Below are 27,500 nucleotides of genomic sequence, written 5' to 3'. Positions count from 1 at the left end.
ACCGCTGGCTTGGCAGAACATCATGCAGTATGCGTACATATGGGCTTGAGGTCTACTCTTGAGACTGCGCCACAGTCAGTGCCCTTGGATGCTCTGGCCAAGTACCTAAGAGTACGTCAGCGCAGCCTAAAACTCGAGTAGCTCTGGAAGCCCACCTAGAAATAGGTTTGTGGTGTTATCTTCAGTACTCTACTGAACTGCGTATCCATTTGTGTGTGTGTGTGTGTGTGTGTGTGTGTGTGTGTGTGTGTGTGTGTGTGTGTGTGTGTGTGTGTGTGTGTGTGTGTGTGTGTGTGTGTGTGTGTGTGTGTGTGTGTGTGTGTGTGTGTGTGTGTGTGTGTGTGTGTGTGTGTGTGTATTATACAAGAGTGCAAAGATGTCACAGCTAGTAAGTTTGAGGCAAAGTGTCTATATGTTGCAAAACATAGATGTACGACAACTGCAGAAAAATTTCATACCGATAAATACTTGATCACAGCATCTATAGCTGGTATTTGGCGTTTGCATGACAATAGTACATGAGTATAACCTTCATCGAAGCAAGGCACTTAGAAACTGCATAATGCATTGCATTAGTATCAAGATCAATTACCTCCCACATTCGTATTCAAGAGATCATATTCATATTTTCTGACTAGGTCATTCATTCTTTTGCCACCTGCCTTCAACTCTCTTTGTCCTTGGTTGAGTTATCTTACATGTTTCAGACCACTTCTCAGAGGGAGTCGACAAGAAAGTCGATTGTTCATAATGTCTAAAGGCAATAATACGTCTAAGTTCACAACCAAGCTAGGAAAAACATCAACATATTAACTTGTACAAGATGTCATACGTAGAACCAGAGAAACAGACACAGACAGACATTCAAACACACAAACACACACACACACACACACACACACACACACACACACACACACACACACACACACACAGTCTCTCTTTCACAGACATACAGACATTTTTCTTTTTTTGGTTACAAGAGCCCATAGGGCCCAGGTTCGATACCGCAATGACTAAACTTGCTATACCCTAAACTTTCATCAGTCACTCTATCATGTCACCAGGTACTTCATACTTGCTGTACTATGTCCTTTATACTTCATACTTCATACTTGCTGGACAGAACTGACACTCCGGAGAGAGAGGCAATTGTATGTTAGTTCTTACATACATACATACATACATACATACAGACAGACAGACAGATAGACAGACAGACTGACAAACAGACAGACAGACAGACAGACAGACAGACAGACAGACAGACAGACAGACAGACAGACAGACATTTAGAGACCGGGGCTATAGGTCCCTTTCGTCTATTCATAGTGTATTTAGTGTGAATTATAGTTTTAACCAGTTTTCATGTTTGTACTAGATGTAATGGACACGTAGCTAGATTAGCTATTGCTTTGGTGCTGTAGCTCATTTATGAAAATTATATGTATTGACAGACAGACAGACAGACAGACAAACAGAAAGACAGACAGACAGACAGACAGACAGACAGATTGACAGACGGACGGACGGACAGACAGACAGGCAGAGAAACAACACACACACACACACACACACACACACACACACACACACACACACACACACACACACACACACACAGAGACACACACACACACACACAGACACACACACACACAGACACACACACACACACACACAGACACACACACACACACACACACACACACACACACACACACACACACACACACACACAGACACACACACACACACACACACACACACACAGACACAGACACAGACACAGACACAGACACAGACACAGACACAGACACACACACACACACACACACACACACACACGCACGCACACACACACACGTTTTGGAGCGAAAATATAGTTTGGTGTGTTTGTAAAATTGGTTAACGTTTCAACAGTAATTACGCCATTACAGCGTTTAACTAAGTTGATTGTAACATTCGTAACTCAATGCATTTCTAAAATTTTTAACTAATTAAATATTGGTTACAATTTTTGTTACAATTAGTGTTATACATGTTTAAATTAGTTAATTTTTAACAAAAACGTATAAGTTGTATAATATTGTAAAATAGCAATTTAGACTATTTTGTTGATATCAAATCGTGATAGTAAACGTGTATTTTAGTATTTTTAGAGATACAAAACAACACTAAATACACGTTTGCAACTGGATAGAATCACTGTTGATCGCTGATATCAATTAATATTAACATTGTAATCATCAACGCTCCCAGATGGCAAATATCATTTAACATATGATCTTGTGTCTAGAACATATATGATCTAGTGAGTATGCGTACAATCTTATCAGCAAACGTTCATACAACAGCAATAGAATTTAAAGACACATGCACATTGAAAACGACTACTCTTTATTGTTTTAGCCATGCAACAGTAGCTGATGTGAATCTCTTAACTAGTTTCACTTGACTCGCTAGTAGACTGCAGAAGTCTACTCTGCTCAGAATTCCAGTCAGAAGTATCTTCAGTATGCCAGTAGCCTGGATCATTCTCTTCATCTCGATAAACACATCTAACGCATGGAATACAGCTGCAACGTTCAACTGCTCTAATGTGATCGTCGTGGTGGTTGGAATTGTTCCGTCTCAGAGATATGTCGCATTTCATTCGTCTGCGAATTGAATGTAAAAAGTTCTTTCCTGTGAATGTGTAGATGAGAGGATTAATTGCTGGACTGATTGACATGAGAAGAACACTTGCTGCAGTAGAATTGTTTAGCCAATTCACATTTGTTGTATTAGCTTCGTCAAGACTGCCTATCCAATGTAGTACAGTCACAGGAATCCAACACAGAGTGTTCAGAAGAACAATTATACTCAAACGCAATTGAAGTTTGTGCATGTCAGATCTTGCAGTTATGCTTGCTGATCTTGCACGGAGCTTTAGACACAAAAATACATAGAGAAAAGCGGACGTCAATGTAAGAACAGTACTTAGAGAAGCTGTGATTAATGCAAATAGTGTTAATGCAGGACTAATATTGTTCGAGTACATAACAGTAATGACGTTATAACCAGTAAATATGCATTCACTGGAATTGTAGATCGTTGTCTGCTTGTCGTCAGTGAATGACCTACTAGAGTTAAAGCAATATCCAAATCCATTTGACTGCGCCAAAGTGCAACGTCCAAAAATTTCGGTAATACGTTCACGTTTTGAGTAAATGTTAAATTGGACGTTATCCTTGCGATAATGTTGTAGTGTTAGACCAAACAGGCTATCAATGTAATCAGGAAAGACGCCTTCGTAACTAATCATCACGTAAAGACTAATCACTGCAATGTTGATCAAAACTTGGCAGATGATTGCGATGACCAAATTTCGCTTGCGAACTAGTGAACAGCAACAACGAGAACAGAACCCGCTTAGTGCTTGAAACGAGTAAACTGCAATATTGAAAGTTGCCCACTGAGCTGTGAGACAAGAAAACCAAGACAGCCATCCACTTGTTAAGCACATGTTGCGAGCAGAGCTGTGTGACAGATGCTTTGTTTGGTCTAAATGAACATCAACCACTAAACTCTCCAGAAGAAGCAAGTGAACACAATACAAGAAGTCTGATACTGATAGCATGATGATGAGGATTGAGAGAGGAGACGATCTTTGATCTCTTTTCCGTGTGACTCTCCACACCACAACCACTAGATTGCCTATAATTCCTATTGAAAGTAACATCCAAACAACTGCATGGAAAGGATAACTGGACAAAACTAGAGATACAAAATAAAGTTTAATTAATTAATTAGATTACGTTTATTATAGTTTTCCATTTCTTACCGTCTTCAGATGTTTCGTAATAGTCATACACAAAGTCCACTGTGGTTTCGTTACTGGTGTTGTCGACACGAAAAGTAGATTTACCCTCTTCTGTCATAGTCTACTACAAAGCAAGTTGCACATCAGTAACTGCGTTAGTGAGCTGAAACCATCACAACTAACCAATTGAGACGACTACAGGTTCTGAAACGAACAGCACGCAATGGCTTTGATAATGAAACTCACGTAAATCTATGACTGGGGTCCACTCTGGGAATATTCTCTAATTTGGTTTGAATTTGAATGGAATGATGCGACAGTTAGTACATGGTACACGATATGCATGCAGTCAAGTAAGAATTGATTGTTATGACACAATATACTGCATGCTACGTTTTACGCATATCCAGATTACAAATGCTATTGCTCTAATGGAAACGGTGCCAAAGTTATTGCCAACGAATTGGCTTAACAAATTCCCACCAGCAGCTATAACAACTCCAAAAAACTTTGGCTTGCTAGAGTCCATAACCAGGTACGAATAACTGCATGTCATTGTTGTCAGTCCTTCTCAAAATTAGATTCTCTCTACTAAGAAGTGTGTTGATCTAGCCCAACAGGTTGATTGCAGACAGACTTCATTTAACCAAAAAGTGCTGCAAGGAAAATGACAACGAGTAATGCCATACAAGTGCAACTCAATGCAGCAATCAGAAAATTGGGAATGGAACCAGAGGTACACACCACATCTACTGTCAGAAGCCATTATGCTCAAATCAGTATAAACAACACAATCTACTTTGCCAAAAGTTATTGTAAAAGCAAAAGAAGCTCTCTCACAGTGTCAAAATCACCAACAGCTGATATAATTATGAAACAGTTTTAGACTTTGTTGAACAGCAGGAAACAGTATTCGCCATACTTAGAATATTTGAGAAGCCACGTTGGCCATCTCATGCTCCGAATCACTGGATGACATAATGGGTGACCACCTATTTCCAGTCGAAATAAGAAGACGATCAACTAGTAGTTCCTGCAGCAGATATTATACAAAAAGTAATTCTTTAAGAAATGGTTGGATCTGACTTGACACACACACACACACACACACACACACACACACACACACACACACACACACACACCAGTTCCTCCTAACCAGAGTGAACATGGCTGACAGTATACTTAGTTAGATCACACAAACTGTTACCCTGCAGGGCGATGATGTACGTCCTAATAAAATTAGGATTAGAATTCCGCCTACTTCTACAAAGTATACACATGCTTTTTCTGCACTTCCTCTAGTTTCAATTGCCTGCAAGTTTGAAAGTGAATAAAAAGTGAATGTTACAAATATTTTCAAAACAGTAAAATAGAATGCAAAAACGTGCATGAACAAGAGTAGCATTTCTAGAAATATCAAATAAATAATTAGTTAATTAACCTCGCAAATTAATTAATTAACAAGCCGGCCATCACATGCTCAGCAGTAGTATGACCAAACAGTTCTCAACATCACATATCTGTTAATTGTAACTATCAAACAAGCAAAGTTTGCTTCATACTAGATTATAAGTACTGTAAATTGATCCAGTTACAGTACAACAGGGTTCAAAAACCTAAGAAATGTTGGTCGGCAAAGCAATTCATATTATGCGACGCCCCTCAATATATGTGCGTGGGCCAGGCCTACTTGTGATGCTCAGAAGTTATTAGTAAACAGTCTACTTACATTTTGTTACACTCATCCTACTTCAATAGTATGATGCGGCAATGTATACGTAACCACTTGCAGGCACAGAATGTGCTTCATTCTCTAGATTAATATCTAGGTTCAAGGGTTTGGACATCCTAGAGTGTATAAACTGACCAACTGACCAACAGTTTGGGCCACGGTCTGGGCCACCAGTCTCTCTGTGCAGACGTCATGTACACGTGCCATATTTCCGTTATCTTCGTTCTTAACCATAAGTAACACTAGACAAATAGATTGTGAGGCAGAGCGAAGCCAGACTTCCCTGACACCTTGTCAGCGCGTGTACCTTACAGCACTGACGTATTGAGCATGAGCTCACAAACAGTGCGAAGCCGTAGTTCTCAATGGCAGTTTTCGTGCCCAGCAAAAAGCAACGATAGAGACAATTTCCGTCTGCGCCCACAGCTACATTTGCAGGAGCTTTGTCTGGTATCAGAGCCATCAAATGTAGTTACAAGAAACTAGTAGCTGGCTTCCGGGAATATTGGTATTCACCGGTCTCGGCTACAATTGCTCTTGGTTCTACCTCTATTGCACGTTTCAAGTTTCGTAAGTGATGAATGCACGCCATTGTACGGGAAGCTAGTCAAAATCGAGCCTAGTGTGCGGTTTCTTTAATTAATTAATTGCCTAAATGTTTCCCAGGCGCAGGTAAGTGTCATTCCTTGTGCACGCGCTTCAGGGCATCGAGACCATGGAACAGACGGGTGGACGGTTTACGTTCATGTAGACAGAAAAGTTGAGGTTTCTGTGTACCCAGATTACGCCGTACTAGATTTCAAGCTCCTACTAAACTCGGAAATTTGTAAAGTCGATCTTCGTCAAGGTCTACCATTCCTACGGCATGGCGACTTCCTAGGCTTGACTATAGTCGCCATTCCTGTAACAGAGATCGCCATTTGGCGACTTGGCGACCGGTTTCCCGAACCCTGGACTACAAGTACTCTAGATGCGTGTACGTGCTCAAGAAGCCCATTACGATTACGCGCCATAGATTCACTCACCAGTAAGTGTAGAGTAATCGAATACTTTTGTACGCTCAGCAACAACCGTTGAAAGACCGAGATAGACGTTCGTAAGGATCGAAATTCAACTGACCGTTGTCGTTATCCGGGCACTACTAAACCTTGAGTTTCTGAACACCACAGCGCTCAACACTTCGCAATCCCCGGGTGTTACCAACATTACAAGTAAACCTAAATCCATTATATCAGTTATACCTGAATTATCAATGTCTTTAAACTCAGTGCTATATCTCTGTTCAAGTTCAATCATTCGTTTTCCACCCACTTTGGTTTCTTGCTGCCCCATCACCAAAATCTTGTGCAAGAATCATTCCACTTCTCTATCATGCTTGCAGTAAAGATTAGCACAAAAATGCGTCCGAACTCTGAACCAAGCTAGACAATGATTCTCATCTGATTATTCTAGCAAATATGTATTGATAAATCCACATTACAGGTTAAAAGACATCCCATGCATACACAGTGTTACTAAGTACAAGGTAGCAAGTACTAGTAATCAGAAATAGAGTGTATAGAGTTATGTGTTTAACACAAACTTGAGACAACTGGACATTCGTCAGGAATCAATGATGCAAGCCGCGGTTCAACCAGTACTCATCATTTTCTTTCAGGGTTAGGCGAGGTTATCGAGGATCAGGGATGGTTAGGTTAGGTTAGTACACTGTTTACAGCTAAGCGGAGCATTCAAATTAGTCAGGATAAGTGAACCACTCGCCACTAACAGCAGCATCCAAGTAATTAATTAATTAATATGTCATAATTACTGTTACTAAACTATATTGCTAACCATACACTATGGCACTGTTTCAGCTAGGTGAAGCACCCAACGTAGTCAAGGTAAGTGAACCACTCGCCACTAACAGTAATAGCCAATTAATTAATTAATTAATTAATTAATTTGTCGTAATTACTGTTACTAAACTATATTGCTAATCATACACAATGACACTGTTTTAGTTAGGTAAAGCACCCAACTTAGTCAGGGTAAGTGAACCACTCGCCACTAACAGTAATAGCCAATTAATTAATTAATATGTCATAATTACTGTGACTAAACTATATTGCTAACCATACACTATGACACTGTTTTCAGTTAGATGAAGCACCCAACTTAGTCAGTGTAAGTGAATCACTCGCCACTAACAGCATTATCCAATTCATTAATTAATTAATCAATATGTCATAATTACTGTTACCAAATTATATTGCTAACCATACACTATGACACTGTTTTCAGTTAGGTGAAGCACTCGACTTACTCCGGTTAAGTGAACTACTCGCCACTAACAGCAGCATCCAAATAAGATAATTAATTAACTAATCATAACAATACATTAGAACACTGTTTTCAATCAGGTGATGCACCCAATCTAGTCTCGACAAGTGATTCACTCATCTGAAACTGGAGTGACATGTTTGTTGCTGTTTTAGTAGTACAAGAATTGCTTTAAATATAGTTAATTAATCTATATAAATTCCTCTAATTAATTAATTATAGTAAATTTAATTCTAATTTAAAATTGATTAATGTACTATTTATACATTTATTTAGTCTACTAACTCAATAATATTAGGCCACTCCAATATGATTAATTGTTTCCCATTTCCCGCCAGCGCCCTTTTTGGAGACCACATGCTTTACTTGATGAGGTGTCTACTTTTACGAGCACGCTATAGAATCACATGACTCAAAATGGCGGTCGTGAATACGGTGGGTTGTCCATCGTACCAGTCCTCCTCCTCGCGCGCCCTCCACGTGTTTTGGCAGGAAACATATTATGTCATGTGACCATTTATTTCATTAGTATATTTAGAAACCGATCCTGTAAATTGTTGCCACCTGCACTGATAATATGGTGTCGAGTAAGTAGTCTCACGAGAGTACTACGCTAAACGTCGCCAGCCAACACAAAATACACGAAGCTTTACGCTCTTTCTAGGGACTGTTCAGAAACTAGAGTTACAAAGTAGATCGCTTTCGTTGCAACGAGCGAAATCCTCGCTTCATGAACATTATAGCTTCACTATCTAGCGGCAGCGAATGCACCTTCTACGCGCTCCTGTCGTCTATTGGCTACCATTCACTTCGTACTGAGCAGCTAGAGACGTCTCTGTTACTTCCGGCTGGAGAAGACGTCGTTGCAGAGACACTAGTGAGTTTGCTCCTTGCGTGACGACAGCCATTGCTACTAACCGTCTACTTGTCAAGGCAAGGCCACAAGAAAAAATTAGTTGTTTGACAGGAGCGCGCGCACCGATTTTCGGCTCCGCACGGATTTATTATTTATTTGTACGCATGCGCAAATATTTGTAGTCTAAAAAACTGAACAACAGACTTCTGCTCTATTCAGGTATGTGTATCATTTTAATAGGCTGTATTTGTGATAGATTTTCTTCTACATGCATCTCCGCTAAACATCCGGGCTTTGTCCGGGTTCTTTATAGCGCGCATCGTGTCAGCCATGAGCTTGTCAAAGAGAGTCTGCTGTTGTGGAGGCTCTTTCCTGTTGTCCGTTAGTGTAGTTTTTGGTGTTTTTACGGTTGTTCCTAGTCGGTTTGTTCGGTTCTGTTCCCAGTCAACGCTAGATGGTTTGTTCGTCGGGCTAGCTTCTCCTTCGTCTGAATGTGTGTCTAGTGATTGTACTGATCTTTAAGAGGAGGAAGAGATGCGGAGAAGGACTAGATTACAAGTAGATGACTTTTAATAGTTCTTGTCTAGTGTTTTAATAGTAGTATTTAAAATATTTAATAAATAATCAGTGCACCATTGTAGTTTACATCAATAATAAAATATAAAAATAAAATGCGCGCGCGCACGAAATTTTGAGCGGAAGTTCCTGTCAAACAACTATTTTTTTCTTGTGGCCTAATTGCGACTCAATGCATTCTAATAGGATCCTACGCGTGCCCTAGTGACAACATTTTTTCGTCTCGCGTTGCAGTTTTGACCAATCAATACACCGAAAACCTACCACGTGAAGAACTAGTTCTTCACGTGACATACACGTTTGAAGAACTAGTTCTTCACGTGACATACACGTTTGAAGAACTAGTTCTTCACGTGACATAATATGTTACCAGTTCTCCTGGTGAGTGGAAGAGAAAGCACGTGCCAAACACGTGGAGCGCGAGCGAGGAGGAGGACTGGGTACGAGTCTAGTTGTCCAGAGTTGCCAACTAGGAATCCGGAAATGCGTGAGATCTCAGATTTTCATCGGTAATTATATCTGCATATGGGCGTGGCCACAAACAACTAAATACGTAATTTTTTATAACAGTAAACTATATTGCTGGGTGTTCACTGTTGGTCGCTTCCTCAAGAGCGTGTGGCGTAATATTCAACCATTTGCATATGTATCGCGAGCTGCAATATACGGGACTATTGCATGCGTCCTCGATTTCCGGACTAGAGTTTACAGTAGTTACTATCAGACACTACAGATTTTTGCGTAATCTACGGTGTGTAGCTACAGGTTCACTGTACATGTCTGCCTGGATCTAGTTCCAGCAATCTAGAAGTTGCGTGAGATCTGGGTTCCTTGCGTGTGAGGATGTGACCTGAAAAAACTTGCGTGAGACTCACGCAAGTTAGTGCGTGTGAGTTGGCAACTTTGGTTGTCACCCATGAGGAATCTCCTTTCAGTACGTGTAGTGCAGGCATCACGCACGAATGCAGTGTGTACATCTCGCAAAGAAGGAAGGTGACACCGTAGACGAAAACGGACGGCTCGCGACGAGGCGCAATCGGTTTTTGCAACAAACCCCTAGTCTGTAAGTTGGGAAGTTGAGCGCTATGCACATGGCAATTATTAATGTAAATACGGTACCTCTGCATCGCGGTCTTTTTCCATAATGTCGCTGGCAATCCACGCTCAGTCACTCACATGTATGTAGACGGAATTCTCTGCAATCGAGGCAGGTAATGTGTTATTGCTACACCTCCTGGCGTAAAATTTGCACCGATATCGGAGCAAAATTTTACATTGTCAGTAATAGCACTGAAAGGTGTCAATATAGCACTTTAGTTCTAACAGTGAGTAGGTGTATAGCTTTACACCAAGGTGTAAAGCACAACAAGGGCTAGAATAGCGCTCGAAGGTGTAGCTAGAGCACTTCATTTTTAGCAGCTTGCTCACGTCATCTGATCAGATCGCACAGAAGGTTTTGATTTGCTACCACAGACTGGCTGCTATGCCAGTCTTTGGACTTTCTAGACTGACTGTTTCAAGACTATGCATGCGAACAGCACAGGAGAACAGTGACATAGGTAGGGAGCCTCCAAAGATTTCAGTCACGACGTTCGTTACTAGGTTACTAGACATTGACTTAATTAATATAGATCTACAGATCGTGCAGTTAACACTGCAGACCTAAACAAAGCCAGAAAGCTGAAGCTTAGATGCAGCTTGATGCATGGGGTACCGCTGGTGCTGGTGGAAGTGAAGGCATTTCTAGCTAGGGAATGGATTCTGCCTCAAATTTCATTCACAATGCATGGCGGCGTACTTCGCTAGCTAGCTGTTCTTTCCAGTCTTCAGAGCATGGCTACGCCACTGAGTAGACCATTTTCGTACATAATGACAGGATGAATTTTACTGATTTGTTTATATTAATTTTACAGGTTATTGCATTATTTCACATACGTGTTTATTATAGTCAGTCAATATAGAGAGATTAGTTAACGTTAGATCACTACAAATTTATATTTCCGGAAATAACAGACCGTGATCGAATTAGAAGCCGTGCTCGAATAAAAGACTGGCCCTGTCGCGAACGTGGACTCTATTGTCAATACTGCATGCATGCTATTGCAATATCTACATATCAAATACACACACACACACACACACACACACACACACACACACACACACACACACACACACACACACACACACACACACACAAATACTGTTGTTACTCTATGCAGTGTAAAGTTTTGCAGTAATAGCAAATCAAATCACATCACTGAACAACTACATGCTCCACACAACAATTCAAACATTCCTTGCCTCTCAGCTTGTTCTCTTTCCTGTCGTTCTCTTTCTCTCTGCACAAGGCGCACCACAACAGTCAATAGTACTCTATTGACAAGATTCCTGTCTATTGCTGTATTATTGTTAGCCTGCGCTAGACCTGCACGAATCCTTAATTGTTCTCTTTCACTAGAAGTTTCTTCCAGCCGAGCTTCCAATTGTCGTATCTTATCTCTTGCATCCTGATGTGCCTTTGCATGCTCGGAAATTCTTTCCTTGATTTCACGGAGAACCGGCGGATGGAATACTTTTGCACAATTGACGATCAGATGTTTAAGCAAAATTTCCCGTGAATCTTCACGAGTAGTTTTGCCGTCGTACTCAGAAGGAGGATTGTCATCATGCAAAAAGTACTTAACGTTAGGCAAAACTCTTTTTGCATATTTGTTGGTTTTCTGTAACTGCTCTTTGTTGTTTGCTACTGCCACCGAATCTCGAAAACGCAAAAAGTTTGTTCGGATGAAGCTGGTATACTCCAAGACTTCTGCTCCAAATAGAACTTGCCACATAACGTCCCACGCATCTGCTTCTTCTTTGGTAAAGCGATCTTTTGTGATAAAAAACACGGAATTGATCCCTTCCACGCACTCGTTGCAGGCGAACACGAGTCGCTGCAAGACTTCGTCAGGCAATAGTTCGGTGTCACCGATACCGACTGTATCGACAATCTTCACTTTGTATTCTTTACCCGAGCGATCCACACGAATAGTTTGGCTGTTGACAAGCTTCGTCTGGCTCGCAGACAAATTGCTTTCTTCAAATAGATCGGCACCCGCCAGAGTGTTTGCGCAGGCCGATTTTCCTACTCCCGTTCTTCCAACGAGAACTACAGTTCGGTTGTTAGACGGAGCCTCGGGGACAGACATGCCGCCGTGAGATGCACGAGCAGGCGTTCTGTAATACGGGATACTACCGCCTGTTCACGCGCTACGTGAACTCAGAATATCATGTTTGACATAACCAGATGTGATGGCTAAACACGCCCCTTATCTGCAATCGGAAAGATGCAGTTATTTCAAGCTGGTAGTTTTGGAGTATGTTTTGCTCCTATTTCTCCCCTTTCAGTAGCTTCTCATCCTGCTACAATGCAGCGTGTTCCTGCTCGGTAGTAGCCAAAGTCCTCTCTGGCGAGAAAAAAGACTTTTCGAACGTACGAAGAACAAGATAAATTGCATTTCAATTGTAACAGCACGATGTCATAGTTTAAACTTCCACTGTCGTGTTTATAGCTATTATGGACTTGGATTTGATCAACAGAAAATGTTTTCTCGCTGTATTCTCTTGAAATAACGCTCCGTGTCGCCGGGGACGACTGTTAGAATGTCAAGCTTAAAGCTACTAGCGTAATGAGCAGCATTCAGAATAAAACAGTCGCTAGTAAGAGCGCCTCCGCAGTGGAATACTTGGTTGTTTGAAGTTTTCTTGTAAATTGCTGCCACCCAAGGCCAAGCACCTTTTTCTTAAAACACACTCCATTTTCTCTGTGTCTATAAGTTGGAGCAGCAGTATGCATACCAAAATATCTAACGCACAGCATCACACGCATTTACGCATATTGACGCACATTTGCAAGCAAACACAGGAATGCACGCCCACACACATGTGCATAAACACCCCACACGCCACACGCCACACGTATGCACGCCCACACACACGTGCATAAACACCCCACACGTCACACGCATGCACGCCAACACATACGTGCATAAACACCCAACACGCCACATACACGCACGCACGGGTTCATGTACACGCACGCACACACACACAAACACACACACTCACACACACACACACACACACACACACACACGAGCACACGCACACGGACGCACACGCACATACACACACACACACACACACACACACACACACACACACACACACACACACATGAATATGGATATGTCCTTTGCAAGGTTCTGAAGATAGCACCTCCTGCCTATTTCTAGGTAGGGACCCCGGGAATACTCGGTGTTTTAGGCCGCACTGACAAACCCCTTGATGCATGGCCAGAGCATCGAAGGGCACTGACTCCGGTGCAGCCGTGGAACTGGACTTCAAGTCCACACAAACCCGTATATATTGCGTGATGTTCTGCCAAGCCAGAGGTCTATTCCCCCCCCAGTCAAAAACCAGGTACTCATTTATACTCCTGAGTCAAGAGAGGCAACTGTGTGTAAATGTCTTTCCCAAGGAAATTACGTCTGTTCTCGTCCGCAGACCTACAACCTCAACATCCTGGCTGTTACCATTCTCCAAACGCAACTCTCTAACCAACTGAGCCACAGACGCCACACTACGCAAGCACACACACACAGACACAGACACACGCGCGCGCGCACACACACACACACACACACACACACACACACACACACACACACACACATACACGCGCGCGTACCGACAACAGACAGCAGATCAACAGACAGATAATCGCTCATCCCTGGAACTAACAGAATAGTTTGTTCAGCACTGCCAAGACAAGCGGGGTAACAGCCTTAAGAAAAAGAGAAACAGCTCGGAACTGTACCCGGGTGACATCCTAAACAGATACCACTAGTGCTGGAACATTTCGGTTACTGGGGTCACGAAGGCCAGACGGTTCTCCACAAGAATTGAATATCTGTCACGTTCAAGAGACAAGGATTGCAAGGTCACTCCATCAAAATCAAGACATATTGGAGATGTCTATTTGCCGTAACATCTCAAAGATGTAATGCTGATGTATTCAGTAATAAAGAGAAAGCTTGCTAAACTTAGCTACCTTATCAGCTTTGATAGCGTATATGTACAAATATCAAATGTAAGCCAGATAGGTTGAACTTCTAAATATGAGTCATGGGTTGTACACTGAGCTGACATTTTATGTAGTTTGCCATTTTGTTTACCAGATGTAGGATTGACGTGCAAAATAATGGATTTGACAAATCGACAAGCAGACGACAGACAGACAGACAAAGACAGACAATCACAACATACAGACAGACAGACAGACAAAGACAGACAATCACAACATACAGACAGACAGACATGAGACAAAAAGGAAAGATTTCACTTTCACTTAATCACAAATTTTAAAAGATAAACCAGTCCTCATAGGTATTGTTAAACACTAATAGACAGACAGACACACAGACAACAAACAGACAGACAACAAACACAGTCACACACATTATACAATCAACAATTAATAAAATTAACAAATGCAGCTCATTTTCACCTTCCCTGCTATCTTCTCAAGACTGTGAGCCAAGCACTCAAACTGTGCAGCCACATCATATCCACCACCTCCTCCAGACAGACTGACCTCATCATCAATCACGTGCACAAAACACGACACTCCGTGCTGCTCCACAAGTTCGGCTACATACCCTTCCTCACAAACGTCGACAGAATGAATTGATATGCCCAACCGGTAGAGATCAAATGCGCGCTCTGTCTTCGTCCGGTTGTCACGTCCATGCAGATTGTCCACTCCAATAACGTCGACATTCTTGCGCAGCGCCAAACAACGAGAAGCGTGGAATCTGGTCAATGTAGCAGCTCCGAGCACCAGAATCGACCGGCAATTGCGTTTCAGTGTGTCGTCCGATGACGTCACTGTTACCATCTTTTGAATTTCCCGGCTCTTCTCATTGGAGAAACCTGACAACAACAACGAAGATGACCATAAAACGCTTCAAAAATTTAGAAGTAAGAATATATATACAAGGAAGTAGAATGAGAGAGAGAAGGAAAACGAGAAGAAGCAGCAACAGAGAGATGACGAACCGTCGTGCAAACGTGCGATGTGCCATCGGTCTACTGTACTGCTGCAAAATTCATATGCAGAGTGACAGAGCCTACAACCCATGTGCAGTACAGTAGCCGCTAGCGTCCAGACCTTATCCTCCTCGCGCTAGAAGTATTGTATAGCAAAGACCCGGATAAGATATCAGTATATCTCTAGCGGCAAGCGGCGGAGCTGGAAGGGCCGAGAGAGTATTGCACCCTCCAACTGTAAGCTCAAAATTAATTTTTGCAAGCAGTTCATGTACTCCGGATACGACTTTTCATGCCCCGGCCCCAACTTGCGAGGCTGATCTAGGGACACTGGACAGACACAAACTGTACAAGTATACTGTACAATGTAGATAGATACGAAGTCCACATACAGCAGTATACTAAGCCGCTGATCACGAAACTGTCAACGCACTCTACTAATGTTTACAAATTACCTGGATACCGTATTTCCAGACTGTGATCAAATTTGTATCTAGAATAGTAGAAGTGTACCGCTGAATATGTAAGCATAGTTTCGCTGTTTATTAAAAATTTACTAAATTGTACGTACCTACCAAATGAAGTTGAAACCATTGATGCCATGAACAGATACCGTATTCGCCCGTAGTAACGCCCATACCGAAATAACGCCCATGCCCGTATATACGCCCATCCGCAAGTATAAGCCCGTAATACGCACGCGCAGACAAAACAAAATGGGTCCGCAGAACATTCGTCTCCGTCTGTGTGCGTTTGATGAGCTGGTGTCAATGTTGAGTGAGAGTGCTTGCCGCTAGACTCATGTCTTCGTTGCAATTACCGCCCCTGATGCTTTTGATGGGCTTCAGTCCGACCACGTGTGTATAGTGTTTAGTTTCTGCGTGTATGTTGATGCTGAATGGATACCAGTACCTTAGATCTTGGAAGTGGATAATTGCAAGCATTTGTGCTATTTCTGTCTTCAAGTATTTAGATGATGACTGGCCAGACGACAACATTTAGTGACCATGTATACGCCTAGGACCAAAATAACGCCCATGCCCTAGGATATGCCCAGAAAAAAGTATTTCTTTTCTATACGCCCAGATCGTTATTACGGGCGAATACGGTAGTACAGTAGTCTCACGCAGCCAGCCCTTCCCCTTTTGACTTTCGTTGCACATAATACAAAACCTCAGTAGAGCGTAGGTTACTCTGCAGCGTAGCCAATTTATTGTGTGTGCTGTATAAAAAGTCGTTTAGCAAGAAGGTGTGTCTTTCCATGAAGATATGTGCTAATTTGCTGCAACCACCTGCATGAAAAAATCAGTGGAGTAATAAGTACAGAGCCGGGAAGTGTGACCAGGCGGAAAGGGTCTGGCTACGCGAGACTAATGTAAAATATATCCTTAGTAGCGTTCTAGCCTGCTGGTGTCTGTTGGTAGGTTGAAATATAGATGTCGGTAGGTTGAATACTCCAACATCGATCAACAAAATGTTGTTTCAAACCTGCCTCCACAAAAGCCGTTTGCTGCATGCCATTTCCAAGCGAGCTTCATCATGATGGCTGTCGCTTCTATTTAATTAATTATACAGGGAGCTCGTGCAATGTCGGAAGAGTAACTGAGGTGCCCTGTCGACACAAAATTTTTCAACTCAACTAAATTAGTTTATACGATTACAATATCAGTATCGAAATTAGATTGAATAAGTAATTCTGTTTGCAATCAATTTTTGTAGTTTTTTTGTTAGATTTGTGGTTTGTAGTCTAGTTCTACACTGATTTCCCACAGATATACTAAAAGCCTGCCTATCCTTACTATCTGTTCAGAGTTTTATGCAAGACAATGTAGTCTGCTTGCAGTTTCCGGATAATTGCATTATCTTGCAATAGTTGTTAATATGTACAGTTAGTTGGTTGGTACTTAGTATAACAGTATGATAAGTGAAGTCAATTTACATGCAATCTGCAGGATGTTTGTAATTCAGACTAACTCGCTTTAGGTGTTACGCTTGATCGACGACGGTTCCCACTTGGTGAGGTCATTGGCACTCATCACTAACTCATCAGTAGATTTATCAAGACCCCTCCTCCATTTGCAGAATTCGAGGAGACAATTGGCGACAAATATTTGCTGCAGTCAAATACAACTCTACGGCTTGTTGGAACTTCACCAAAGAGATGAAACTCAGTTTCCTCATTCTAGGAGTGACTGCTCTAGCATGCCTGCAGGTTTCATTGGCAGAAAGTGACACCTGCAATGGTAGAAGCAAATGCTCGTCGTGTCAATGCTCTGGTAAGTTTCTGCGAGGTTCAGACGCACTTAACAATTGAGCTTAGTTGCTGTCTTGTCGAACTGTACACTTTCGTTTTCTTTGTTGTACTAGTCACGCGCCTGTTGCACAAACACCACTAATCACCTGATCAACACGGTACCGCTCACTCGCAATTGTCGCTGTGTGTAGCTTTAGAGATATGCGGAAAACCGATCTTTTCTGAGGACGAGCCATCTCGATTTCCTGACCAGCAGGTGTCTTCATGCATGAACTGCACGTGGGTGTTAACTGTTGTTGCAAGCAAGCGAGTCAGACTTACGTTCTCAAAATTTGTTCTTGGATCTGGAGACAAAGTTCAAATTTATAATGGTACTTCAAAGAAGTCTCCACTCATTGTTAGCTGCAGAGAAGGCGACAGTCCGACAGATGTTGTATCATCCGGGAGTTCAATGACGGTAAACGTTATAACAGATCGTTGTGGGCAGAATCCTTTGATAAGCGCATCTTTTAAAGCTACTGGTAATTGCAAAACTGCTGGTAATAACAGGTCTGTTATTAATAAAATATTTTAATTTTAGATTGTGGAAATCTGTTTTATACGAACCCAGGTAAGGGAAAATCAGAGCAGATTCAGTCTCCTAACTTTCCAAAAAAGTATCCGAACAAATTGGACTGCATATGGATGTTCGTCAGCAGTGCGAATTTACTACTATCAGCACGTGTCAACATCGAGGTTGTCGGTACTGCAGAATCAGGAGACAAACTGATCATTCAGAAATCTTTGGAAGCGTCTAGATCGGACCGCCAAGTACATAAGTACTATGGAAAGACTAAAAGAAACAAATCCTTAACATTTAGAAACACACCTGGACTTACAATCGAATTTTATTCTAATCGACGAAACCGGGGGAAAGGATTTTCACTAAACGTTGCTGCTCTTGCACAAGGTAAATCATTTAAATTATTCATTAGTATTATCGTAATAATACTATTTTGTGTAGGTCTTCATTGTCCTATTCCAAAGAGTTTCAAAAATGGTTTTGTGAGTCTAATAAATTTTGGTAGGACTGCCAAATATGCTTGTTGTGATGGGTTTAAACTCTACGGAAGTAATAAGCGATCTTGCTCTGACAGAAGATGGACGCCATCAAACACTCCTACATGCAAATGTATTGGAACTATATCGTTGTTCTTCCTTCCTTTTATCATTTGTTTCTTTGATAGCTGTGAGTTCCTGCACTTTGCCATTGAATATGAAAGTTTCAAATGCATCTACCAATGTGGCAATCGGAGAAGAAGTGAGTCTCTACTGTACACAAGGATATAAGCTTTCGAATTCGCTCAAATTATTGCCAGCGTTGTGCGATTGCAATGGCAAGTGGAACATAACTACTAACCCATCACAATGTGAAGGTGTCGTTAATTAAAGTCATGTCTAAGAAATCATCAAATTGCCAATGAGACATAATTTATTGCAGACTATTTCTGTACCTCTCCACCTCCGCCTCCTACTCCAAGAGGAGTGACATCGTTTAAAGATGACGAGAACAGAGCAACGTTTCTCGTCGGATCAAGAGTGAATTACACGTGTCCAGAAGGGTATAACTTGGATGGCATTCCTTATCGCGTTTGCACTAAAGATCTCGATTGGAAGCCACACTCTACAGAGCACAATTGTCACAGTACGCCTAATTTTAGAATTTTTTAGTGAATTTTCTACTCTGGCTTAACTGCGTTTAGAAAATCTTCACGTTTGTCCGGATCCTGGAAAACCGGAGAATGGAATACGTAGAATAAAGTCGTTTGCGGAAGGGCGTCTTGCTTCATTTGGCTGTAAACCTGGCTTTACATATTATGGAACAGACTTGCGTACTTGTATGGTTGATAAGCAAAACAACACGTTTTGGAATGGCAAGGAAGGTTACTGTGAAAGTATGTATTTTGCTAATCTAGTTCGCACTTTGAATGAATACAATGTACAAATTATTGCAGGCGACTTCAAGTCTCCATTGGGTTTAGCATTTCAACTAAAAGAAACATTTACTGACCGTGTGGGAGCCTGCGTTATTGACAATCATCCTTCCGCTTCAACTGTTCAAAGCCCAACTGCTTCCGCTTCAACTGTTCAAAGCCCAACTGCTTCCGCTTCAACTGTTCAAAGCCCAACTGCTTCCGCTTCAACTGTTCAAAGCCCAACTGCTTGCGCTTCAACTGTTCAAAGCCCAACTGCTTTCGCATCAACTGTTGAAACAAATTTGCCCACCGAGACTGACAATAAACTTCCTGCGTCACCAGATTGCAGAGGCCGTACAGTGGTTGTTGGAGAAGGATGCATTGATCTAATATATATAGCAGATTGCTCAAAAAGCGTAGGCGAAGAAAACTTCAATGACAGTCTGGACTTCGTGGGTCGCTCAGCAGCTCTGTTTAATATCAACAACAATGCTACTAGAAATGATACTGCGAGAGTAGCTCTCATCACATACGATAACAGAGTGCATCCCATATTTAATCTGGGAGAAAAGGCAACTCTAGTTGAAACGATTAACGCAATAAACAAGACTAAGTTTTGTGGAGGTGCAACAGCAGTAAGGAAAGTATTGAAATTCGTTAGAGAAAAAGTGCTTCCAATAAGTAGACCACAATGTAAAAAAGCCATATTTCTGTTTTCTGGCGGTGTAAACAATTGGGCAGGAGACCCAATAAAAGAAGCAAACGAACTAAAGAAAGAGAAAGGAATAGAAATTTACACTATAGCCTTTGGAGTTGGGCAGCAAGGTAAAAGAATTGACTCGAAAGCACTGGAAACGCTCGCGTCCAATCCCGATTATCATTTTAAAGTGAGAAACGCATCTAACCTAGGATTTGCATTGAGAAAAGCATTTACAACTAATGTTGGTAAGATTTTGTTTGATATATAATCTGGTACAACTGTCTTTTACGGCGCCTGTTTTAGACTTTTGCAAAACGTGTGGTAGAGCTGTCGCTCCAGCATGTAGAAACAAACACCATCACGTGTGTCTTTCGGAAACAGGTGCGTGGCCTTGGGTGGTTGCCATCTACAGGATTGAACGAGGCAATCCCGTTTTTCACTGCGGAGGCGCGTTGATTAGCGAACGTATGATTTTGTCTGCAGCTCACTGCTTCTTTGCTCACAACATTGAGAAGTTCTTAGTTGTTGTCGGTGACACGCAGAGGTTTGTAAAAGAATTTAGCGAGAAAACATTCATTCTTAGAAAAATTTTCATATATCCGCACTATGATCCAATCTCATTTAGTGGAGACATCGCTCTGCTACAGTTGCATTGCTATGTCAAATGCTCTCCATACGTACGAAAAGTTTGTTTGCCAACTCAACAGGACAACATCTATTACCAACCGGGGACCCAGTGTATAGTAGCAGGATGGATAGTTACAGATAGGAGAGAACTAGGTGGATATTCAAGCGCAAAATCGACATCCATGAAAGAACTTCATCTTCCCATTGCAGACAAAAGCATTTGCATAAACAGCACTTCGCCTCAATTTCAAAAAGATATCACAAATTATACAGTTTGCGCTGGAGACGGTACTGGCAACAATGACACTTGTGTTGGTAATTCAGGAGGTCCTCTCTTTTGTAAACGCAATAAGCAAAAGGAAAGCGAAGATGACAGTTACGTTGTCGTAGGAATAGTCAGTTGGGGAGAAGGGTGTGGACAGCCCAGGAAGTACGGCATATTTACACATGTGCTGAATCTGATGGATTGGATCAAATGGGTGATGGACACAAACAAATGTCCGCTGGCACCGGATGACACAAAAGAGACAGACCTGTGTCCGGAACCTCCAATCAAACTGTACTAAGTGTAGTGCTCGTTTGCTAAAGAACTGACAGTAGTGTTGGACGCTTTGCGATTAGTTTAGAGTTGACGTAGAAAGAGTCTGCAGTTTCGTGATGCAGATCTGTGTCTTTGTGCAGCGGTAGTGGTGCTTGAAATTGCGTTAGAAATGTTGTTCTGACGCCAAGGTAGTTTAGACATTAGCAGCTGTACAACAAACGTGGCTAATATATTTAGCAATAAAATTTCATATGTAATGTTGTCGATTAATATAAAGGTTTAGACTCTTACTATAAACACATTGAGTTATTAAAACAATAATGTTTCCCTTTAACTAATGCTGTTGCAAAACTAAGATAACAATCACAATCAAGGGAGAACATCGAGTCAATATACCACACATTTAAGACTTATAGAGACGCTGCGCCACACTTGCTAGAGAGTTTGCAGCATTTGGCTTTGCAAATTCCAAAATGTAATGGCAAAAAATTGCAAAAATTTCTAAGACTCTGTTGTAAAGAGACCAAGAAATTTTTAATCTAAACGTAAATAGGTTGTGAATGTTAAGTGTTTAGAATGTTGAAACGGACATATATAGTAAGACCGACAAGTAGCCCATATTACAAAAATATGTAATTTTTATAATGCTAGACACTTGCAAATACTAGAATAATTTTATGTGATCCAACTAGTTCGAGTAACAAGATTCCATATTTGTGTATCTCATGCAGGTCCTTTGTTACACCAATACCGAATACAGCGATACCGCCTAACACATATTGAATATTATGTGTCAAATTATCGTGGGCGAATGAGTTGTAACTTTTACTCTAAAATGAAAAATATCATTAAATCTGCAATTTTATTCTGCTTGTACTTGCAATGCATTTGATAAAACAATCAACGATTATTCATTGTTGATAATAAACAGGAAGTTTACGTTTGGCAACGACACTGATCATCAGCAGATGCAAATTATTTGAATGGGTGTTGCGACGTAACTAGGCATGAGGCAACCGAGGCAGTTGCCTCGGTAAAAAAAAAAGGGTGTGGCGTTGCAAAAATTTTGCTGCATGTAGGTTAGGAGCAGAAGATATGACATTCTGCACTAACAAAATCTGCTATCGTGTTCTTTTCAAATTTGAAACCGCGTGCGTAAACTCTCTGATACTCAACTTTAGCGCACGTTCTTGGCACGTGAAGCACTTGCAAGACACGTGGCTCGAGAAACCTACAGCTGACTGCCAAGTAAGATGGAGCCACCATCTAAGAGAAAGAAAAAGAAGCAACTATCTCTTTTGCAATGTCTTGGGTAAGAAAGTTGTTCTGCAGAAGTATGGGGTCCCCTTTGGGGTACGTGACTTGTTCTTCTCATCAGGACATCTTCCGATGATTTAAGCGATCTGCCTGAAACTGTACATTCTGCGTCCCCGTTTGAGACTGTAGTGAATTCTGCAGAAGGTATAGTACCAATGCTAAATGTGATCCTAGTAGACGCGAATTACTGAGCGATATCGAACAATGTGTTATCGTCATAGATGCTAAGAATATGTAATAAGGTTCATATAATATTATACATATTCTACTGAAACAGGTGGTAATACCGTAGCGCTTGTAAACACTTTCTTTGTAGATACTGCTCATGACAAAGAAGTGTCAGTGAATGATCCGATCTACTACGTAGGCAGAGTCGTTTCCGACGTTGACAAGATATGCCTGCTGCAAAATAAATGGTGTCCACCCACCGGTTGTAAATTTCAGAGCACGGGCGGCCGTCGTTACAATCCAGAGTGGGAGAGTCAATACAGATGGCTGAGATATTCTCCTAGTACTGACGCCTGCTTTTGTTGCTACTGTGTGCTGTTTGGTGATGAGTCACTGTCTGCTACTGCTTTCAAGACAACTGGCTTTTGTGACTGGAAGAACGCAGTTGGAGTAAAGCGTGGTGTACTGCTTTGTCATGAGAAAAGTGAAATTCACAAGAATGCTTGCATAAAAGCATTATCTTTCAAGAATGTGGTCGAAGGAAAGAAAAATGATATTTGTACCAGCAGATCTAAAGAATATGAAGAGAGAGTCAAACGTAATCGAGCAATTATTCTAGCTGTAATAGATGTCGTTATTGCTCTCGGTCAGCGAAATGTTCCCTTTCGGGGTCACAGTTGGGACAAAGTTCTGAGAAAAGAATCCAGTAACTTTGAATACTTCCTCCATTGGCAGTCTCAGTTCAATCCTACTCTGAAAAGTCATCTAGAGCACGGAAAGAAGAACGCCTGTTACAAGAGCCCGAAAATACAAAATGAGCTGATAGAGTTAGCCGGTGTTGAGGTGAGAGACAAAATACTGGAAGATGCTCATGCCGCTAAATGGTTTTCGTTGATGGCGGATGAGTGCACAGATACAGCTAACGTAGAGCAGATGTCAGTCTGTATCAGGTTTGTTGACGACTCTGTACCCGGTCAGGTTCAAGTGAGAGAAGAGTTCTTAGGATTCGTCAAATTGGATTGTGCAGATGCTCTGTCTATTTTCAATGCTATTGTCAATTTTATGAAAGAGTGCAATTTGGATATTCGTTATCTTCGTGGCCAGGGCTACGACGGTGCTGCAGTTATGTCAGGAAAAGTTTCCGGTGTCTCTGCTCGAATTCTTCAGTTACAACCAAAGGCTATATACCAGCATTGTCGGTCACATAGACTGAATTTGGTTATTGCATCTTCTTGTAGGCAAGTCCCTTTAATTCAGGACTTGTTTAACTCGTTAGGAACACTGACGTGGTTTCTAGGAGGCAGTCCAAAAAGAAAAGTTATCCTTTGTAGGCATTTGATAGCAGGAGACATAGCTGAATTGATTACAGCAGAAGACAAGGAAGAAGAAGAACCAGAAGAAGAACTAGAAGAAAACTTAGAACAGGAGGAAACTTCGAAACTAAGTGATACGCTTATTCGTAAATCGTCATCAAGGCAAGTCCCAGTACTGTGTGAGACAAGGTGGTCGGCTCGATTGGCAACACTGTCCAGTGTCTCGGCCAAATACAAAGCCATATACCTTGCACTGCAAGATATTGTTGCAGAGAGCTCTGGCACTGATTCGAGGGCGAAAGCTTCATCTTACCTCAGACTTTTACAGTCCTCTAGTTTTATTGTTTGCTTGGTCGTTAGTCAGTACATTCTGAGCTTTTGTGATCCTCTGACGAAGTCTTTGCAATCTCCAAACTGTGACGTTCTGAAGGCTTATCAAACAGCCAAGCTGCTTCGCACAACGATTTCTGCGCAACGACGTGAAGACAAGTTTAAAGAATTATGGGAAAGAGTTCAAACAGTTGCAGGCGAGGTGGATGCCCAAATTGATAAACCTAGAACCGCAATAAGAAGCACCTACAGAAGCAATGCTGGCATGCAGACTGCGGAACAGGACAGCGCTGTGGCATACTTCAGAAGAAACGTGTACTACCCTTTCATTGATCACGCTGTGACAGAGCTCAACAATCGCTTCCCTGATACATCTGAATCAATGCTCATTGGGTATAGACTTCTTCCTAGCAGTGTTAGCAGTATAACAAGATCTGAGGTGAATTCAATTAAGCTCTTCTATGGTCCAGACTTACCAAATGGAGCTACATTCGAGCCTGAAGTAGAAGTTTGGAAAACCAAATGTTTTCAACTTCCTGAGAAAGACAGGAGAGTAACATTAACGGATGCCGCAAAGATGGCAGACAGTCAATATTTCCCCAATATTCATGAGATTTTCAAACTTATTCTAACATCTCCTGTTGGTTCCGTGCCGTGCGAAAGATCGTTTTCGGCTCTCCGGAGATTGAAGGAGTGGTCGAGATCAACAATGACGCAAGAAAGACTGTGTGGCTTAGCTCTTTTATATATTCATAGAGACGTGGCTGTAAGCAGAGAGAATGTCTTACAAAGATTTGATTGTACAGGACACCGCCGATTGGGGCAATTGTCGTTATAGAGGCTCCACGTTCACTTTGATTAATTAATTAAAGTATATATGTAGTAGACTACTAGTAGTTTGAGGCTAAATATATTGCCTTATTGATATAAAACTTGCCTCGGTAAAATTTTAATGCTAGTTACGCCCCTGATCTAAAGTAACTAGCAAAAACTGAAATTACATGCTAGCATCAAAGCAAGCTAACTGCAGGGATAAGACATTGCTTTTTTTGTCGTCTTCGCTGAACCCTTGCTTGCATTGGTTTATGTCCAACACGTTCTGAACCCAATCCATCAAGTTGAGTAAACATTCTTTCCCAAGGTGACTATTTCCACAACGACGTAGGTGTCAAGACCGTCTTTTGTATCTTTGTTGCGCTTGCAAAACAGAGGCCCTCCAGAATCAACATCGCAAGCATCATTATCGCCGGTGCCATCTCCTGCGCAAACGGTGTAGTTTGTAATATCATGCTTGACATAACCAGATGTGATGGCTAAACACGCCCCTTATCTGCAATCTGAAAGATGCAGTTATTTCAAGCTGGTAGTTTTGGAGTATGTTTTGCTCCTATTTCTCTCCTTTCAGTAGCTGCTCATCCTGCTACAATGCAGCGTGTTCCTGCTCGGTAGTAGCCAAAGTCCTCTCTGGCGAGCAAAAAGACTTTTCGAACGTACGAAGAACAAGATAAATTGCATTTCAATTGTAACAGCACGATGTCATAGTTTAAACTTCCACTGTCGTGTTTATAGCTATTATGGACTTGGATTTGATCAAAAGAAAATGTTTTCTCGCTGTATTCTCTTGAAATAACGCTCCGTGTCGCCGGGGACGACTGTTAGAATGTCAAGCTTAAAGCTACTAGCGTAATGAGCAGCATTCAGAATAAAGCAGTCGCTAGTAAGAGCGCCTCCGCAGTGGAATACTTGGTTGTTTGAAGTTTTCTTGTAAATTGCTGCCACCCAAGGCCAAGCACCTTTTTCTTAAAACACACTCCATTTTCTCTGTGTCTATAAGTTGGAGCAGCAGTATGCATACCAAAATATCTCACGCACAGAATCACACGCATTGACGCATATTGACGCACATTTGCAAGCAAACACACGAATGCACGCCCACACACATGTGCATAAACACCCCACACGCCACACGCATGCACGCCCACACACACGTGCATAAACATCCCACACGCCACATGCACGCACGTACGGGTTCATGTACACGCACGCACACACACAAACACACACACACACACACACACACACACACACACACGAGCACACGCACACGGACACACACGCACATACTCGCACATACACACGCACAGACAGACTCTCTCTCTCTCCCTCTCTCTCTCTCTCTCTCTCTCTCTCTCTCTCACACACACACACACACACACACACACACGCACGCACGCAAACGCACCACTTTTCTTACCAATCGATACATTTAAAGCGCTATTCAATGCTGACTTTATTGCACTAGCATTAAATAGAAATAATATTCTGGATTCGATGCCAGTTTCTGCAATGCAGGTTTGTCAACTCGTCTCTTTTCGTTAACTCCAAAAGCTATAGTGTAAATGTCAACGCCTTTTTCTTGTTTCAGAGCACGAGCTTCTTCTAGTGGGTTCCCAGCCCAGTTTTTAGTCCGTCAGAGAACAGAAAGCTAGCTCGTTTGCAATTATTCTACTGAGTAGCATCACTTTTTCTCTAACAAAATTTCGACACCTTCCTCGTTGCAGTGGCACCTCCACAAAACTCAGTCTTGTTTATTCTGTCCATCGTTTCGTTAATTAACGTTAGCCAAAACTCTTCACGTGTGTTTGTTGTTTTTCTGTAATTGCCTTTGTCCTTTGCGACTGCCGCCGAATCTCGAAATTGCAAAAGGTTTGTTCTGATGATGCTGCTAAACTCCAAGACTTCTGCTCCAAATAGAACTTGCCACATAACATCCCACGTATCTGCTTCTTCTTTAGTAAAGCGATCTTTTGTAACAAAAAACACGGAATTGATTCCTTCCATGCACTCACTCATTGCAGGCGACCACGAGTGGCTGCATGACTTCGTCAGGCGACAGCTCAGTGTC

General features: G+C 41.8%; 5 protein-coding genes across 5 annotated transcripts; 3 read left to right on the top strand and 2 right to left on the bottom strand.

Moving 5' to 3' along the window:
- Positions 1-11,546: 11,546 nt before the first annotated feature.
- On the bottom strand, positions 11,547-12,488 carry LOC134178017 (GTPase IMAP family member 9-like). The gene has a single exon (XM_062644830.1). It carries the CDS (start codon positions 12,486-12,488, stop codon positions 11,547-11,549), a length of 942 nt encoding a protein of 313 aa, XP_062500814.1.
- A 2,336-nt stretch (positions 12,489-14,824) lies between these two features.
- LOC134177915 (uncharacterized) lies at positions 14,825-15,476 on the bottom strand. The gene is made up of 2 exons (XM_062644727.1): positions 15,338-15,476; positions 14,825-15,273 (listed from the first exon to the last, which is right to left on the bottom strand). The coding sequence occupies exons 1-2, from the start codon at positions 15,423-15,425 to the stop codon at positions 14,825-14,827; spliced, it is 537 nt and encodes a 178-aa protein (XP_062500711.1). The 5' UTR covers positions 15,426-15,476.
- Positions 15,477-17,551: 2,075 nt separating this feature from the next.
- LOC134177810 (complement C2-like) lies at positions 17,552-21,725 on the top strand. Its single transcript, XM_062644622.1, has 9 exons — positions 17,552-17,666; positions 17,836-18,183; positions 18,225-18,593; positions 18,648-18,815; positions 18,871-19,059; positions 19,125-19,328; positions 19,387-19,578; positions 19,639-20,544; positions 20,603-21,725. Exons 1-9 carry the CDS (start codon positions 17,552-17,554, stop codon positions 21,490-21,492), a joined length of 3,381 nt encoding a protein of 1,126 aa, XP_062500606.1. The 3' UTR covers positions 21,493-21,725.
- Positions 21,726-22,720: 995 nt separating this feature from the next.
- Positions 22,721-23,770, top strand: LOC134177709 (zinc finger MYM-type protein 5-like). Its single transcript, XM_062644519.1, has 4 exons — positions 22,721-22,779; positions 22,846-22,928; positions 23,101-23,628; positions 23,688-23,770. The coding sequence occupies exons 1-4, from the start codon at positions 22,721-22,723 to the stop codon at positions 23,768-23,770; spliced, it is 753 nt and encodes a 250-aa protein (XP_062500503.1).
- On the top strand, positions 22,927-25,433 carry LOC134177603 (zinc finger MYM-type protein 1-like). Its single transcript, XM_062644415.1, has one exon. It carries the CDS (start codon positions 23,847-23,849, stop codon positions 25,431-25,433), a length of 1,587 nt encoding a protein of 528 aa, XP_062500399.1. The 5' UTR covers positions 22,927-23,846.
- The last annotated feature ends 2,067 nt before the right edge of the window (positions 25,434-27,500 follow it).

This window comes from Corticium candelabrum, chromosome 1 (assembly GCF_963422355.1).
Source record: "Corticium candelabrum chromosome 1, ooCorCand1.1, whole genome shotgun sequence".
Lineage (NCBI taxonomy): Eukaryota > Metazoa > Porifera > Homoscleromorpha > Homosclerophorida > Plakinidae > Corticium > Corticium candelabrum.
Note: the sequence above shows the minus strand (reverse complement) of the source record. Positions and strands in the feature narration are given on the sequence as shown.

What these genes read in the sequence shown, in the direction of transcription:
- LOC134177603 (XM_062644415.1), top strand. Translation starts at nt 23,847, where the DNA reads ATGGCGGATGAGTGCACAGATACAGCTAACGTAGAGCAGATGTCAGTC.
- LOC134178017 (XM_062644830.1), bottom strand. Translation starts at nt 12,488, where the DNA reads ATGTCTGTCCCCGAGGCTCCGTCTAACAACCGAACTGTAGTTCTCGTT.
- LOC134177810 (XM_062644622.1), top strand. Translation starts at nt 17,552, where the DNA reads ATGAAACTCAGTTTCCTCATTCTAGGAGTGACTGCTCTAGCATGCCTG. An exon ending in AAACACTCCTACATGCAAAT is followed by an intron (nt 18,816 to 18,870) that starts GTATTGGAACTA and finishes TTTCTTTGATAG; the next exon opens with CTGTGAGTTCCTGCACTTTG. An exon ending in CAAGGAAGGTTACTGTGAAA is followed by an intron (nt 19,579 to 19,638) that starts GTATGTATTTTG and finishes AAATTATTGCAG; the next exon opens with GCGACTTCAAGTCTCCATTG.
- LOC134177709 (XM_062644519.1), top strand. Translation starts at nt 22,721, where the DNA reads ATGGAGCCACCATCTAAGAGAAAGAAAAAGAAGCAACTATCTCTTTTG. An exon ending in TGTAGTGAATTCTGCAGAAG is followed by an intron (nt 22,929 to 23,100) that starts GTATAGTACCAA and finishes CTTTCTTTGTAG; the next exon opens with ATACTGCTCATGACAAAGAA. An exon ending in TGTTCCCTTTCGGGGTCACA is followed by an intron (nt 23,629 to 23,687) that starts GTTGGGACAAAG and finishes CTCCATTGGCAG; the next exon opens with TCTCAGTTCAATCCTACTCT.
- LOC134177915 (XM_062644727.1), bottom strand. Translation starts at nt 15,425, where the DNA reads ATGGCACATCGCACGTTTGCACGACGGTTCGTCATCTCTCTGTTGCTG. An exon ending in CTCTCTCATTCTACTTCCTT is followed by an intron (nt 15,274 to 15,337) that starts GTATATATATTC and finishes TGTTGTTGTCAG; the next exon opens with GTTTCTCCAATGAGAAGAGC.